Genomic DNA, 18,285 nt, shown 5'->3' on the forward strand with positions numbered 1-18,285 from the left:
GGCAGGTTGTCAGCAGTAATAGATGTTCCTGTAGTATAAGGTGTGGATCTCATGTCTGATCACATGTCATTATATCAGTGATGTCATCAGCAGGGGGCGGGGCTGTGACTACCTCTCAGACAGGATATACAGGCAGGTTGTCAGCAGTGATAGATGTTCCTGTAGTATAAGGTGTGTGGATCTCATGTCTGATCACATGTCATTATATCAGTGATGTCATCAGCAGGGGGCGGGGCTGTGACAACCTCTCAGACAGGATATACAGGCAGGTTGTCAGCAGTAATAGATGTTCCTGTAGTATAAGGTGTGTGATCTCATGTCTGATCACATGTCATTATATCAGTGATGTCATCAGCAGGGGGCGGGGCTGTGACTACCTCTCAGACAGGATATACAGGCAGGTTGTCAGCAGTAATAGATGTTCCTGTAGTATAAGGTGTGTGGATCTCATGTCTGATCACATGTCATTATATCAGTGATGTCATCAGCAGGAAACGGGGCTGTGACTACCTCTCAGACAGGATATACAGGCAGGTTGTCAGCAGTAATAGATGTTCCTGTAGTATAAGGTGTGTGATCTCATGTCTGATCACATGTCAGTATATCAGTGATGTCATCAGCAGGAGGCGGGGCTGTGACTACCTCTCAGACAGGATATACAGGCAGGTTGTCAGCAGTAATAGATGTTCCTGTAGTATAAGGTGTGGATCTCATGTCTGATCACATGTCATATCAGTGATGTCATCAGCAAGGGGCGGGGCTGTGACAACCTCTCAGACAGGATATACAGGCAGGTTGTCAGCAGTAATAGATGTTCCTGTAGTATAAGGTGTGTGGATCTCATGTCTGATCACATGTCATTATATCAGTGATGTCATCAGCAGGGGGCGGGGCTGTGACAACCTCTCAGACAGGATATACAGGCAGGTTGTCAGCAGTAATAGATGTTCCTGTAGTATAAGGTGTGTGGATCTCATGTCTGATCACATGTCAGTATATCAGTGATGTCATCAGCAGGGGGCGGGGCTGTGACTACCTCTCAGACAGGATATACAGGCAGGTTGTCAGCAGTGATAGATGTTCCTGTAGTATAAGGTGTGGATCTCATGTCTGATCACATGTCATTATATCAGTGATGTCATCAGCAGGGGGCGGGGCTGTGACTACCTCTCAGACAGGATATACAGGCAGGTTGTCAGCAGTAATAGATGTTCCTGTAGTATAAGGTGTGGATCTCATGTCTGATCACATGTCATTATATCAGTGATGTCATCAGCAGGGGGCGGGGCTGTGACTACCTCTCAGACAGGATATACAGGCAGGTTGTCAGCAGTGATAGATGTTCCTGTAGTATAAGGTGTGTGGATCTCATGTCTGATCACATGTCATTATATCAGTGATGTCATCAGCAGGGGGCGGGGCTGTGACAACCTCTCAGACAGGATATACAGGCAGGTTGTCAGCAGTAATAGATGTTCCTGTAGTATAAGGTGTGTGATCTCATGTCTGATCACATGTCATTATATCAGTGATGTCATCAGCAGGGGGCGGGGCTGTGACTACCTCTCAGACAGGATATACAGGCAGGTTGTCAGCAGTAATAGATGTTCCTGTAGTATAAGGTGTGTGGATCTCATGTCTGATCACATGTCATTATATCAGTGATGTCATCAGCAGGGGGCGGGGCTGTGACTACCTCTCAGACAGGATATACAGGCAGGTTGTCAGCAGTAATAGATGTTCCTGTAGTATAAGGTGTGTGATCTCATGTCTGATCACATGTCATTATATCAGTGATGTCATCAGCAGGGGGTGGGGCTGTGACAACCTCTCAGACAGGATATACAGGCAGGTTGTCAGCAGTAATAGATGATCCTGTAGTATAAGGTGTGTGATCTCATGTCTGATCACATGTCATTATATCAGTGATGTCATCAGCAGGGGGCGGGGCTGTGACAACCTCTCAGACAGGATATACAGGCAGGTTGTCAGCAGTAATAGATGTTCCTGTAGTATAAGGTGTGTGATCTCATGTCTGATCACATGTCATTATATCAGTGATGTCATCAGCAGGGGGCGGGGCTGTGACTACCTCTCAGACAGGATACACAGGCAGGTTGTCAGCAGTAATAGATGTTCCTGTAGTATAAGGTGTGGATCTCATGTCTGATCACATGTCATTATATCAGTGATGTCATCAGCAGGGGGCGGGGCTGTGACTACCTCTCAGACAGGATATACAGGCAGGTTGTCAGCAGTAATAGATGATCCTGTAGTATAAGGTGTGTGATCTCATGTCTGATCACATGTCATTATATCAGTGATGTCATCAGCAGGGGGCGGGGCTGTGACAACCTCTCAGACAGGATATACAGGCAGGTTGTCAGTAGTAATAGATGTTCCTGTAGTATAAGGTGTGTGATCTCATGTCTGATCACATGTCAGTATATCAGTGATGTCATCAGCAGGGGGCGGGGCTGTGACTACCTCTCAGACAGGATATACAGGCAGGTTGTCAGCAGTAATAGATGTTCCTGTAGTATAAGGTGTGTGATCTCATGTCTGATCACATGTCATTATATCAGTGATGTCATCAGCAGGGGGCGGGGCTGTGACAACCTCTCAGACAGGATATACAGGCAGGTTGTCAGCAGTAATAGATGTTCCTGTAGTATAAGGTGTGTGATCTCATGTCTGATCACATGTCATTATATCAGTGATGTCATCAGCAGGGGGCGGGGCTGTGACTACCTCTCAGACAGGATATACAGGCAGGTTGTCAGCAGTAATAGATGTTCCTGTAGTATAAGGTGTGGATCTCATGTCTGATCACATGTCATTATATCAGTGATGTCATCAGCAGGGGGCGGGGCTGTGACTACCTCTCAGACAGGATATACAGGCAGGTTGTCAGCAGTAATAGATGTTCCTGTAGTATAAGGTGTGTGGATCTCATGTCTGATCACATGTCATTATATCAGTGATGTCATCAGCAGGGGGCGGGGCTGTGACAACCTCTCAGACAGGATATACAGGCAGGTTGTCAGCAGTAATAGATGTTCCTGTAGTATAAGGTGTGTGATCTCATTTCTGATCACATGTCATTATATCAGTGATGTCATCAGCAGGGGGCGGGGCTGTGACAACCTCTCAGACAGGATGTACAGGCAGGTTGTCAGCAGTAATAGATGTTCCTGTAGTATAAGGTGTGTGATCTCATGTCTGATCACGTCATTATATCAGTGATGTCATCAGCAGGGGGCGGGGCTGTGACTACCCCTCAGACAGGATATACAGGCAGGTTGTCAGCAGTAATAGATGTTCCTGTAGTATAAGGTGTGTGATCTCATGTCTGATCACATGTCATTATATCAGTGATGTCATCAGCAGGGGGCGGGGCTGTGACTACCTCTCAGACAGGATATACAGGCAGGTTGTCAGCAGTAATAGATGTTCCTGTAGTATAAGGTGTGTGATCTCATGTCTGATCACATGTCATTATATCAGTGATGTCATCAGTAGGGGGCGGGGCGGGGCTGTGACTACCTCTCAGACAGGATATACAGGCAGGTTGTCAGCAGTAATAGATGTTCCTGTAGTATAAGGTGTGTGATCTCATGTCTGATCACATGTCAGTATAGCAGTGATGTCACCAGCAGGGGGCGGGGCTGTGACAACCTCTCAGACAGGATATACAGGCAGGTTGTCAGCAGTAATAGATGTTCCTGTAGTATAAGGTGTGTGATCTCATGTCTGATCACATGTCAGTATAGCAGTGATGTCACCAGCAGGGGGCGGGGCTGTGACAACCTCTCAGACAGGATATACAGGCAGGTTGTCAGCAGTAATAGATGTTCCTGTAGTATAAGGAGTGTGATCTCATGTCTGATCACATGTCACTATATCAGTGATGTCATCAGCAGGGGGCGGGGCTGTGACTACCTCTCAGACAGACATTATTACCTATCACTGTTGGAGTCACATCCCAGGTAAGTGTCTCTTTCGCTCCTCCGGGGAGGCAGAACTTCCGGCTGGCTCCGCTGCTCTTACTTGTGAATTGGTCAGAGGGAGACAGAGAGGCCGAGATCTGAGGGACGAAGCATATCCATGTAAGGCTAGCTATCATCTTAGTCTGGACGCTGCCATCTCTCTGCTTCAATGGGGATGGATCAGTTGTAATGGATTTCTGATCCGCGGTGGCTTTTCCTGCCCTGTTTTTATCCAATTTGATGGCCACTCAGGGTCTGGTACCACGGCGGGACACTTACCTCCATAGCCTGACTCATGTAATTGAAGACAGAGCCTTTGAGTGAGAAGCTCTCTCCTCGCTTCACGGAGTAAGGTAAGGTGAGGTCCATGAAGAAGGGCTGGAAGGTTTTGATGGAAACTGGGGCTGATAGACCCAAACCGCCGGGTCCAGCGCAGAACATCTGGGCGCTCCACTCTGTGATGGTGTGTGGGGCCGTCGCTGGGAACACAGCTGAACCTGAGGCACTGCAGACAATGAGGAGAGGGAAAGTGAGAACACGAAGATCCACAGTTCTATCCGGGACCATGCGAGTAACTATAGCCATAGCACAAGTTATGGGGCCCACAGGTTGGGGGGGTCAAAGCAAGAACATGGTACCTTTTTGTTGGGAATAACAATATGGCGGCTTTTTGCTGTAATGTGGTTTTTCTGATATTACTCATACATTTACCGAGTTTTATTACACTAGGCAGTGGGGGCCCATCTTATTTTGCTATGAAGCCCTATGAATTATAGTTACCCGCCTGCCTTGAATTAGGGGTCCTTAACTAGGGGGTCTGCTGGCTGATATGGATGACCCCATCACTGGGGTAAGGTTGGAGCCAGTGTCAGGCGTGTTCTGGGGCCACAACCAGGGGGTGCAGTATGGGAGCTGCCACATGATGCCAGAAGTGATGGCACCACATGACTTCATCCTGATGGGGAATGTAATCATTACGAGGCTGGAGCCCACTCTTCTGTATGTACAGATGGACCAGCGCTAAGGCTTTTGTCCCGAGATCACACTGTGACCCGTTTGATCACAGTCCCTTTTAGTTCTGCTACATCCGCACTGCATGGGCTGTCCCCATCCTGATTGGCTTATTACCTGTTGCCCCTCTGATATTATTGGCCAGTCTATGTTTTACACCCCAAGGAATAACTGAACATTTTGCTTCTGGCATTCCATTGTACTGCCGAAGTGTAAGTGCTAGAGGAGTGGGACATGAACCCATACAGGTCATAGGCGGTGGCAAACCTCATTTTCAGATGTGAACCCTACATCGACTGAGAAAAGTTTCCATCTTCTCTAGCGATAGTCTGCAATGTGTGGCCGAACCCATGAGGAACCTCAAGCTGCTAAACTAATGGAATATTGATATGGCCCAGAACTCCCCGGGATAAACCTGCGCGGATATCACATACAGGAGGACTAAGTCCCCGGCAGACTAACTGGAGCTTAAAACCAAGCACTTTACAACACTGACCAAAACGACAAATCCATGAAATCCTAAAACTCAAGAACAACCCCCCGGTAACCCCAGACAAGCTCCTGCATCCTAAGCTTATCTCATATTACTTGATATTTCCATGAAGCTTTGGTGATAAGAATGTAAAACCTCCAGTTCCACAATACTTACGAAACCTCAATCATCTCCCAAAGCCAAGTCTCCAGGAATAAAGTGCGAGGCTTTGAACTGCTTTCACCATCATCATCATCATCATCAGAATTTATACTGGCAGGAGATGCACTCGCAGCAGACTTCATTACAACAGAAGGTGCTAGAGAAGAAGAACCATCAGTGAGCACAAGAAGATACCAGAATATATAGAATGTAGTGGAGGATATATCAGGAGGTCGGTATATAGAATGTAGTGGAGGATATATCAGGAGGTCGGTATATAGAATGTAGTGGAGGATATATCAGGAGGTCGGTATATAGAATGTAGTGGAGGATATATCAGGAGGTCGGTATATAGAATGTAGTGGAGGATATATCAGGAGGTCGGTATATAGAATGTAGTGCGGAGGATATATCAGGAGGTCGGTATATAGAATGTAGTGGAGGATATATCAGGAGGTCGGTATATAGAATGTAGTGGAGGATATATCAGGAGGTCGGTATATAGAATGTAGTGGAGGATATATCAGGAGGTCGGTATATAGAATGTAGTGGAGGATATATCAGGAGGTCGGTATATAGAATGTAGTGGAGGATATATCAGGAGGTCGGTATATAGAATGTAGTGCGGAGGATATATCAGGAGGTCGGTATATAGAATGTAGTGGAGGATATATCAGGAGGTCGGTATATAGAATGTAGTGGAGGATATATCAGGAGGTCGGTATATAGAATGTAGTGGAGGATATATCAGGAGGTCAGTATATAGAATGTAGTGGAGGATATATCAGGAGGTCGGTATATAGAATGTAGTGGAGGATAGATCAGGAGGTCGGTATATAGAATGTAGTGGAGGATATATCAGGAGGTCGGTATATAGAATGTAGTGGAGGATATATCAGGAGGTCGGTATATAGAATGTAGTGGAGGATATATCAGGAGGTCGGTATATAGAATGTAGTGGAGGATATATCTGGAGGTCAGTATATAGAATGTAGTGGAGGATATATCAGTAGGTCGGTATATAGAATGTAGTGGAGGATATATCAGGAGGTCGGTATATAGAATGTAGTGGAGGATATATCAGGAGGTCGGTATATAGAATGTAGTGGAGGATATATCAGGAGGTCGGTATATAGAATGTAGTGGAGGATAGATCAGGAGGTCGGTATATAGAATGTAGTGGAGGATAGATCAGGAGGTCGGTATATAGAATGTAGTGCGGAGGATATATCAGGAGGTCGGTATATAGAATGTAGTGGAGGATATATCAGGAGGTCGGTATATAGAATGTAGTGGAGGATATATCAGGAGGTCGGTATATAGAATGTAGTGGAGGATATATCAGGAGGTCGGTATATAGAATGTAGTGGAGGATATATCAGGAGGTCGGTATATAGAATGTAGTGCGGAGGATATATCAGGAGGTCGGTATATAGAATGTAGTGGAGGATATATCAGGAGGTCGGTATATAGAATGTAGTGGAGGATATATCAGGAGGTCGGTATATAGAATGTAGTGGAGGATATATCAGGAGGTCGGTATATAGAATGTAGTGGAGGATATATCAGGAGGTCGGTATATAGAATGTAGTGGAGGATATATCAGGAGGTCGGTATATAGAATGTAGTGGAGGATATATCAGGAGGTCGGTATATAGAATGTAGTGGAGGATATATCAGGAGGTCGGTATATAGAATGTAGTGGAGGATATATCAGGAGGTCGGTATATAGAATGTAGTGCGGAGGATATATCAGGAGGTCGGTATATAGAATGTAGTGGAGGATATATCAGGAGGTCGGTATATAGAATGTAGTGGAGGATATATCAGGAGGTCGGTATATAGAATGTAGTGGAGGATATATCAGGAGGTCGGTATATAGAATGGATATTGGGAAAGATATCTAATTGATCTGATAATAATGGAGAACTTTAAGAAGCGATGTGTTCTGAGGCTCTCCATTGGTTGTCAGCCCTTCATTCTGGAAGGTCTTGTTAGATCTGGTCTTCAGTGAAGGACTGCTGCCATTGTTTGGAGAACAGGATGCTTATGTTACCCACAAGCAACACTGATCACTGGCATCAAGGTCTGGAGAATGGGCAAGAAGACATTAAATATCTTGTCTCAAAAATACCAAGAAAGTGTAACATGGAAGAAAACCTGCAGCCCTCAGTGCTGCTAAAGGGGGGAGAGCCCGAAAGGAGCAGGTGAATGCAGGGAGGAGATTGTGCATCCCCGCTTATCACTCCGTGTTATCCATGGGGCCCCGGTGATGCTGCAGCAGTACAACATGGAAAATGAGAGTCCTGATCTCAGCATCGTCACCAGTGACTGCAAAGTTGGAAAACGAATATAATATCAAAGCGAAAGAGAAGAGAATGTAAAAACAGCATAATAGTGCATCTAAAAATATATAATAGAGTATAGAGTAGTGCAGAGAATATAATAGTGCATCTAAAAATATATCATAGAGTATAGAGTAGTGCAGAGAATATAATAGTGCATCTAAGAAAATATATTAGTGCATCTGAAGTACCCCAGACCGGACCTGGGGGTAACTGCAATGCTTTGTAATGTTCATGTTATGTCATGCTTCACGCTATACACCTTGTACACACCAGAAAATGTGTTAAAGTTGGAAATGTTTGGCAGGAGGAATGGGACTTACTATCCCTTTCCACTCCTCTTGGTAACAGTGGGCTGGTCCGACTTCGCGCCAAGGGAGGAGCAGAGCTAGTTAGTCTCACTTGGGAGTGGAAGGACTGCAGAGTCGGCCTATCAGGGAGTGTAAAGTGCAGGACACTGGAAGCGGTTTTTCCCTAAGATAGAATTTTACTGCAAAACTGGCAGTAAATGACAAATAACACTTAGAACAATGGACAGTAATAATTGAAAAAGATCTCTGGGTTAACCCTGTCTTCAGCCACAAGTCTCCCTCTCACATAGTCTCTCAGGGTTTACAATAATCAGACGTCTTTAGCCGCACATCTGTATAAGGGGAGTCTCCTTCTCCATCACATTGTCCGCTCGAATACATTTAATTTCATCCATTCACCTCCCTTGCATGTGGTATCCTTTTCTCAGTGTGAAACCCTGATTCCCCGCCACCCCTGATCACCATGGTAGGCGCAGAAAAGAACATCGAAAGTTGATAGAGAAGATACCAAATTGGATGGTGAACATCACGGGGACGTGCGACATGGTGGGGCAGTACCTGTGCACACCCCTCCACGTACTGACTGACAGGGGTCAGCCCCTGCAACTTCTGGGTCTCCAAATTGGGCACATGGCCTGAGCTTGCCCTTTACCCCTTGGAGGTGCTGGCCTGCCCTGCAGCCGGTGTATTGTCTGAACGTGTGTTTAGCACGACTGGAGGGGGTTATCACAGGTTATATTTCCCAATGTTTTGGGGTGTACCCGAATTTAAACAAAAAACACCGCCACATCCACCGCCTCCTCAACCTCCTACTCCATATGGACCTCGTCCTCCAAGATCAAGATTATTATTTTTTATTTTTACGTATTTTATGTTATTTTAACTTATTTCCCTATCCACATTTGTTTGCAGAGCACTTGCCATGCTCTTAACCACATTGTGATGCCATTTGCAGCCCTCTAGCCCTTTCCGTGACATTTTTAGAGCCATTTTAGTGTCCGCTCAACTCTAACAGTTACCATCAATACCTGGAGTGGCTAATTGGAGAAAGGACCCACCAACTCTCCCTACTCCAAGCAGCCAGGCCCTTCTAACCAGGTTTTTCATAAAACCTTACATACAGAAAATGCCGTTTTTCTGGCTGCTTAAACTCCCTGGCTGCTATTTAAAATGAATAAGATAGGAACCTAGGTGAAATGAAGACTCCTTCCACCACTTTTCACCTGTTCCTGTCACATCCTGTAAAGCAAAGTACAGAAAGAAAAGTCTGGAGGCCTGAGAGTGCCAGGAGGGTAAGACAAAAAGACGGACCCTGTTATTCTTTTTTAATGTTTGAGCCCTACACAGCGACACTTCTCTCTGTTACTTACAAAAGGGACTCCCTTCATCTATTCCAAGTTAGAGCCTGTTGCGCCTCTCAACCCATGCCTGAGCTAGTTATGGAACTGTTTAAGAACTGTGCCCAGGGGAAGACACAAATGCACCTGAGCTCTCTGTGATACCTGTTACCTGCAACCAGTTCAAGCAAGTACCCGACATCAGAGACTCTAGTGCTCCTGAGGGGGTGAAGTGCCTGGGGACATTCACGGACACTACCGCAGCCCTGCAGTCAGTGTGTGTTAGATAGAAGAGATAGGATAGAAAAACAGACAGACAGATAGATAAAAAGGCTTCCAACACGACTGTCCCATGGACTGTTTAGCAAATCTTATGCAGTACATAGATAGGGCCCAGGCCGAGGGCAGCTTGGGTCATAGCAAGGGGGTATGCAGTGCCCCAGACCAGACCTAGGAGTAACTGCAATGGTTTTTAATGTAATCCTTTGTTAATGTTCATTTTATGTCACACCTCATGCTATGCCCCTTATACACCAGCGGATGGGGTATGGTTGGCAGTGTTTGGCAACAGGAATAGGACTTACCATCCCATTCCTCCCCTCTTGGTAGGAGTAGGCTGGTCCGGATTCCTGCCAAGGGAGGGATAGAGCTAGTTAGAGGAGGCTGTAGAAAAGAGTGAAGAGTGAGGGAGCATGCAATTCAGCTCCAGCTCCTCCAGGCCATGAGGACCTCCAGGGAGCCTGCATGGTTCCAGGCTACAGAAATCTTGTAAACCACGTATATATATTATAGTCAGCAGAGTGATCAAGAAATCAAGCTATACAGACTCTGCTGCAAGGGGACGGGGAACACGTTAAGAAACCACCATGGCAGTTCAGGACAGGAATAACTAGAAGCCTGCAGAATACAGTGGATACTGACGTCCATAGGTACCAGAGGAGAGAAGAGAAGAGTGACATCTTCTGCCACATTGCCAGCCACCATACCCCATTATCTGGGAGAAGAGATTGCACTTTGTATGAACTGCTGCTGGGTGTGCTGCTATCTGTTCTATAATCTCTGTCTGGTTATATTCAATGCAGCAAACCATAGGTAGGACACAGTGACATTACAACATCTTAACAGGGCCACTACCACTCCCACCCTCTGCACTGCTTCCTCGGGGGCTTGCTGCACATCTCACACAGTATAATAGTGCATCTAACAGTATATAATAGAACCACTAACAGAGTATAATAATGTATCTAAGAGAGTATACTAGTGCATCTAACGGAGTATAACAATGCATCCAACAGAGTATAATAGTGCACCTAAGAGAATCTAATAGATGGATTAATATACTGTCTTAGATGCACACATTAGATTTTCATAGGGGCACTATTATACTCTGCTAGATGCCCTATTATACTCTGTTTAATGCACTTGCAGCGAGCCCTGGAGGAGTTGGTGCAGAGGATGGGAGTGGTAGTGGTCCTGATGAAGTGTTGTGTCACAGTGTTCTCCCTCAGGCTGTTGCCGCCTGTATTTGCAGCATACATAGAACTTTAAATACATTTAGCAGCAATTTCAAGGGCCATTTTCTCTGGCACCAGTAAGGATATGGAGGCAGGTTACCGGCCTAACAGTAGTCTGGTGATGGGTGTCTTGGCTGTAATCCCTCACCTTGCAGCAGTGTCTTCAGTGTCAGTGATAGCAGATAAATCTGTTGTCTGCTGACTTTACACACAACGTTTTTTGTCCGGCCACCTCTCGGCATATTTGCCGTGCTGCAGCCAGATCTTCGGCCGGTCCCTATTATAGTGAATGGGGCTGGGCAGACTTCTTGCAGCACACATGTGCACACTGTAGTACGGATTCTGCAGGCTGTTCCCCTGCCAGAAAAGATAAAGGCCTGTGTGAAACTGGCCTTAGATGCACTATTATACACTACTAGATGCACTATTATACTCTGTAGGATGCACTATTATACTCTGTAGGATGCACTATCATACTCTGTAGGATGCACTATTATAGTCTATAGGATGCACTATTATACTCTAAAGGATGCACTATTATACTCTCATAGATGCACTATTATACTCTCATAGATGCACTATCATATTCTGTAGGATGCACTATTATACTCTGTAAGATGCAATATTATACTCTGTAGGATGCACTATTATAGTCTAATAGATGCACTATTATGTTCTCATAGATGCACTATTATATTCTGTAGGATGCACTATTATACTCTCATAGATGCACTATTATACTCTAAGATGCACTATTAAACTCTGTAGGATGCACTATTATAGTCTCATAGAGCACGATTATGTTCTCATAGATGCACCATTATAGTCTCATAGATGCACTATTATTTTCTGTAGGATGCACTATTATACTCTCATTGATGCACTATTAAACTCTGTAGGATGCACTATTATGTTCTCATAGATGCACTATTATACTCTGTAGGATACACTATTATACTCTGTAGGATGCACTATTATTGTCTCATAGAGCACGATTATGTTCTCATAGATGCACCATTATAGTCTCATAGATGCACTATTATATTCTGTAGGATGCACCATTATAGTCTGATAGATGCACTATTATACTCTGTAGGATACACTATTATACTCTGTAGGATGCACTATTAAATAGTATACCTAAAACAGTATAATAGTGCATCTAACAGAGTAAAGCATTATACTGCAACAAAGACTGTAATGAGCGCCTTTTTTGCAAATTACTATATTCATTGCCTTAACGTAAGTTTTCTATGACCAATCTGTGAGATTCTCGGGGTCGTGCACTGATGACCGATCCTGAGGATCATGAGATTGACATATCTGCTATAGAAGGATATCTGGCTTCCATCCCATTGCAGTTCATATATGGTTATAAAAGTATTACAAGCAAATCCTTTGTGGTCCTGCAGAATTCTGCCACTACCGTGGTCTCCACTCTGTGGTCCTGCAGAATTCCGCCACTACCGTGGTCTCCACTCTGTGGTCCTGCAGAATTCTGCCACTACCGTGGTCTCCACTCTGTGGTCCTGCAGAATTCCGCCACTACCGTGGTCTCCACTCTGTGGTCCTGCAGAATTCCGCCACTACCGTGGTCTCCACTCTGTGGTCCTGCAGAATTCTGCCACTACCGTGGTCTCCACTCTGTAGTCCTGCAGAACTCTGCCACTACAGTGGTCTCCATTCTGTGGTCCTGCAGAATTCCGCCACTACCGTGGTCTCCAATCTGTGGTCCTGCAGAATTCCGCCACTACCGTGGTCTCCACTCTGTGGTCCTGCAGAATTCCGCCACTACCGTGGTCTCCACTCTGTGGTCCTGCAGAATTCCGCCACTACCGTGGTCTCCACTCTGTGGTCCTGCAGAATTCCGCCACTACCGTGGTCTCCACTCTGTGGTCCTGCAGAATTCCGCCACTACAGTGGTCTCCACTCTGTGGTCCTGCAGAATTCCGCCACTACCGTGGTCTCCACTCTGTGGTCCTGCAGCTGTTGTGAACTGCAGCTCCCAGTATGTGCTGGAAGCCAAAGCGGGAGTTGTATTTTCAAAGCTGGCGGAAACTATACGTTTCGGATTACTGTTCTACGTGGAGTGTGAAATGACATGATGGAATACATGGATACTCACCTAAGGCTGTCCTTTCAGTTTCTAAGTCAAAGGAATCTACAAAGAAATGAGAGGTCACGGCGGAAACCGAGAGACCCTTCACATGTCACGTAATATTATATTGTATTAAAGTTACCTGGGTATAAAATGCAGGAGAGGAGAGACCTTATCACCACTTAGATGTCTGACATGCTAAGAGGCGCTGAAAAGGCCACTAACACCAACATATACTGCTCAGATAATATTAATATATGCACACTTATCAATTCACTCCTCCTCAATCAGCGCACACTTATCATCTCTTCACTTGTCCTCAATCAGCGCACACTCGTCATCTCTTCACTCCTCCTCAATTAGCACACACTCATCATCTCTTCACTCCTCCTCAATCAGTGTACACTCGTCATCTCTTCACTCCTTCTCAATCAGTGTACACTCGTCATCTCTTCACTCCTCCTCAATCAGCGCACACTCGTCATCTCTTCACTCCTCCTTAATCAGCGCACACTCATCATCTCTTCACTCCTCCTCAATCAGCGCACACTCATCATCTCTTCACTTGTCCTCAATCAGCGCACACTCATCATCTCTTCACTCCTCCTCAATTAGCACACACTCATCTCTTCACTCCTCCTCAATCAGCGCACACTCATCATCTCTTCACTCCTCCTCAATCAGCGCACACTCGTCATCTCTTCACTCCTCCTCAATCAGTGTACACTCACCTCTCTTCACTTGTCCTCAATTAGCACACACTCATCATCTCTTCACTCCTCCTCAATTAGCACACACTCATCATCTCTTCACTCCTCCTCAATCAGCGCACACTCATCATCTCTTCACTCCTCCTCAATCAGCGCACACTCGCCATCTCTTCACTCCTCCTCAATCAGCGCACACTCGTCATCTCTTCACTCCTCCTCAATCAGCGCACACTCGTCATCTCTTCACTCCTCCTTAATCAGCGCACACTCATCATCTCTTCACTCCTCCTCAATCAGCGCACACTCGTCATCTCTTCACTCCTCCTCAATCAGCGCACACTCGTCATCTCTTCACTCCTCCTCAATCAGCGCACACTCGTCATCTCTTCACTCCTCCTTAATCAGCGCACACTCATCATCTCTTCACTCCTCCTCAATCACTGTACACTCGTCATCTCTTCACTTGTCCTCAATCAGCGCACACTCGTCATCTCTTCACTCCTCCTCAATTAGCACACACTCATCATCTCTTCACTCCTCCTCAATCAGCGCACACTTATCATCTCTTCACTTGTCCTCAATCAGCGCACACTCATCATCTCTTCACTCCTCCTCAATTAGCACACACTCATCATCTCTTCACTCCTCCTCAATCAGTGTACACTCGTCATCTCTTCACTCCTCCTCAATCAGCGCACACTCGTCATCTCTTCACTCCTCCTTAATCAGCGCACACTCATCATCTCTTCACTCTTCCTCAATCAGCGCACACTCATCATCTCTTCACTCCTCCTTAATCAGCGCACACTCGTCATCTCTTCACTCCTCCTCAATCAGCGCACACTCGTCATCTCTTCACTCCTCCTCAATCAGCGCACACTCGTCATCTCTTCACTCCTCCTCAATCAGCGCACACTCGTCATCTCTTCACTCCTCCTCAATCAGCGCACACTCGTCATCTCTTCACTCCTCCTTAATCAGCGCACACTCATCATCTCTTCACTCCTCCTCAATCACTGTACACTCGTCATCTCTTCACTCCTCCTCAATCAGCGCACACTCATCATCTCTTCACTCCTCCTCAATCAGCGCACACTCATCATCTCTTCACTCCTCCTCAATCAGTGTACACTCGTCATCTCTTCACTCCTCCTCAATCAGTGTACACTCGTCACCTCTTCACTCGTCCTCAATCAGTGTACACTCGTCACCTCTTCACTCCTCCTCAATCAGTGTACACTCGTCATCTCTTCACTCCTCCTCAATCAGTGTACACTCGTCACCTCTTCACTCGTCCTCAATCAGTGTACACTCGTCATCTCTTCACTCGTCCTCAATCAGCGCACACTCATCATGTCTTCACTCGTCCTCAATCAGTGTACACTCGTCATCTCTTCACTCGTCCTCAATCAGTGCACACTCGTCATCTCTTCACTCCTCCTCAATCAGTGTACACTCGTCATCTCTTCACTCGTCCTCAATCAGTGCACACTCGTCATCTCTTCACTCCTCCTCAATCAGTGTACACTCATCATCTCTTCACTCCTCCTCAATCAGCGCACACTCATCATCTCTTCACTCCTCCTCAATCAGCGCACACTCGTCATCTCTTCACTCGTCCTCAATCAGCGCACACTCATCATCTCTTCACTCGTCCTCAATCAGTGTACACTCGTCATCTCTTCACTCCTCCTCAATCATCACACACTAATCATCTCTTCACTCCTTCTCAATCAGTGTACACTAATCATCTCTTCACTCCTCCTCAATCAGCACACACTCATCATCTCTTCACTCCTTCTCAATCAGTGTACACTCATCATCTCTTCACTCCTCCTCAATCAGTGTACACTCGTCATCTCTTCACTCCTCCTCAATCAGCGCACACTTATCACCTCTTCACTTGTCCTCAGTTAGCACACACTCATCATCTCTTTACTCCTCCTCAATCAGTGTACACTCATCATCACTGTCATTCATCAAAATCCTCAATGAGTGGTTGTTGATGGTGTAAGTCTAGGCACATGAGATCACATCAGGTAACAGATCCGGATTGTGCACCCTTGAAAATCACATGGATTCACTATGAACACTATTGCTATGATGGGACATAGATAAAAGAAGGCAGATAGAATCAGTGTCCAGGGCCTCAAGATGTCTTTGCCAGGTCCCTTGAATTCAAACATGTAAGCAGAACATTACTAGCATTCGAACAGTGAAGAGGATCATCACTGGCCTGGACCCTGTGACCACAGGAGGACAATAGAGGGCAGGAAAAGTCTTCCACAACTTAAACCCATGATACTAGGTCAGCCATCATGCCTTAACTCCTTAAGGACACAGCCTTCAGCCTTATTTCACCTTAAGGACCAGGCCATTTTTTGCAAATCTGACCAGTGTCACTTTAAGTGGTGATAACTTTAAAACGCTTTGACTTATCCAGGCCATTCTGAGATAGTTTTTTCGTCACATATTGTACTGGTAAAATCGAGTAAAAAAAAAATCATTTTTATTTATAAAAAAAAATACCAAATTTGCCAAAAATTTTGAAAAATTAGAAAATTTCCAAGTTTCAATTTCTCTACTTCTATAATACATAGTAATACCTACAAAAATTGTTATTACTTTACATTCCCCATATGTCTACTTCATGTTAGGATCATTTTGGGAATGACATTTTATTTTTGAGGGACGTTACAAGGCTTAGAAGTTTAGAAGTAAATTTTGACCAGTTCAGGTCTGAAGTCACTTTGTGAGGCTCACATAATAGAAACTGTAACGGCATACAAGAAAATGCTCCAAACTCCGGACGGAACCTCACGAATTGCTGCTAGCAGACGAATAGGAAACGCACCCAAGCGGCTTACACTCCTAGCAATCAGTCTCTAACATCATACAGTGAATCCCCCCCAAGAACGAGACGAGGCTCCGTGTTGAGGGATAAGCAGTGGTCAGCCAGAGCTGTGTGTTTATTGATCTTATATAACATTGGTACACATCAGTACCACCCACAGGGTTTTGTAAAACAATCAATTAACACGTACAATACAGTAAAACACTCCCACACAAAATCCTCCCCTCTGCCTGTGATACAATTACCTTACACAATGGGTTGGTGTAATTATCACAGGCAGGAGAATACACAATGTCTTCTGTCCTGGAGACAACCAAGGAGTAATTCAATTATCTCTCAGGACAAAGGGAAATCGCCAATACACACGTGGAGACAATAGGACAGACATCACTACTCAAATATACAATGTCCCAACCATTACACTAAACATAGACATTTAACATATCCCCAGATGGCTTGGATCTGAGCGCTCAATATATCCAAACAGCGCTCAGATGTCACAAACACAGTCAAATCGCCATGGGGTTTAAGTTTAGAATGGGCTGATGAGAGGGCCCATAATCCTGCGGCAAGAGGCTGGCAATCAGGCTTCTCCACCACCCAGTGGCGAGGTTGGTTTTGCCACATTTCTCCCCTTTTCCAAACAGACTAACAGGGTATCTGACCTTCTGCCGGTCAGTGCCCTTGTTAGTCCAGCAGCCCACCCACAAAATATAAACAGCAGTACAGCCCACCCACAATAAATGGTTACTACACCTGAGCAAGGGATAAACCTGCCCATGTCCATGTGCCTCACTACGGCTGTGTGGGGGACTGGTAGACTGCCTTGGTGGGTTGCTGAGTGGCCAGAGACCAGCGGTACTCTGCCCTGGTGCCAGCGTTACCACGGAAGTAGCCTGGTTGGAGCCCGGTTGTTGGAGGGGGAGACCGACTGTCTCCTCTTTAGATACACCACCATGCTGCTGTGGGGGGGAGACCGACTATCTCCCCTTTGGCTAAACAGCCCTGTTTCTGGGGGACAGGACCGACTGTCCCTACTCCCTGTGCTGTGAGTGCAGAGACCACGGTCCCATCTGCACGGTTGTGGGGCTTACTGTCTCCCCCTGGTATGTTAAGCTGCCGCTGGGGAATAGAGACTGGGCTCCCAATTCCCAACAAATCCTTCTGTTGCTGTGGGACGGAGACTGGGCTCCCAATTCCCAATAGATCACATTGCCTCTGGGGGACAGGACCGACTGTTTCTGCCCCCTGTAACTCAGCCTGCCACTGGGGAATGGAGACTGGGCTCCCAATTCCTAATAAATCACACGGCCGCTGGGGAATGAAGACTGTGCTCCCAATTCCCTGTAAATCACACGGCCGCTGGGGAATGGAGACTGGGCTCCCAATTCCCTGAAATTCACACTGCCAATAAGGAGAGGGGGTAACAAGCTCCTCTCCCATACATACTTCCAGCCTCTGGGGAGGGAGACCGACTGTCTC

General features: G+C 45.9%; 1 protein-coding gene across 2 annotated transcripts in view; it reads right to left on the minus strand.

Moving 5' to 3' along the window:
• Positions 1 to 18,285, minus strand: part of LOC121005278 (alpha-2-macroglobulin-like protein 1) — a 234,254-nt gene that overhangs the window by 91,323 nt on the left and 124,646 nt on the right. For both annotated transcript variants that reach the window (XM_040437916.1, XM_040437917.1), the window contains exons 19-21: positions 5,650 to 5,791; positions 4,269 to 4,494; positions 3,964 to 4,087 (exon numbers count right to left, since the gene is read on the minus strand). In XM_040437916.1, coding sequence (XP_040293850.1) covers positions 3,964 to 4,087; positions 4,269 to 4,494; positions 5,650 to 5,791 — 492 coding nt within the window. The remainder of the gene's footprint in view (positions 1 to 3,963; positions 4,088 to 4,268; positions 4,495 to 5,649; positions 5,792 to 18,285) is intronic.

The sequence above is a fragment of the Bufo bufo genome, chromosome 6 (assembly GCF_905171765.1).
Source record: "Bufo bufo chromosome 6, aBufBuf1.1, whole genome shotgun sequence".
In the NCBI taxonomy this organism is placed as follows: Eukaryota; Metazoa; Chordata; class Amphibia; order Anura; family Bufonidae; genus Bufo; species Bufo bufo.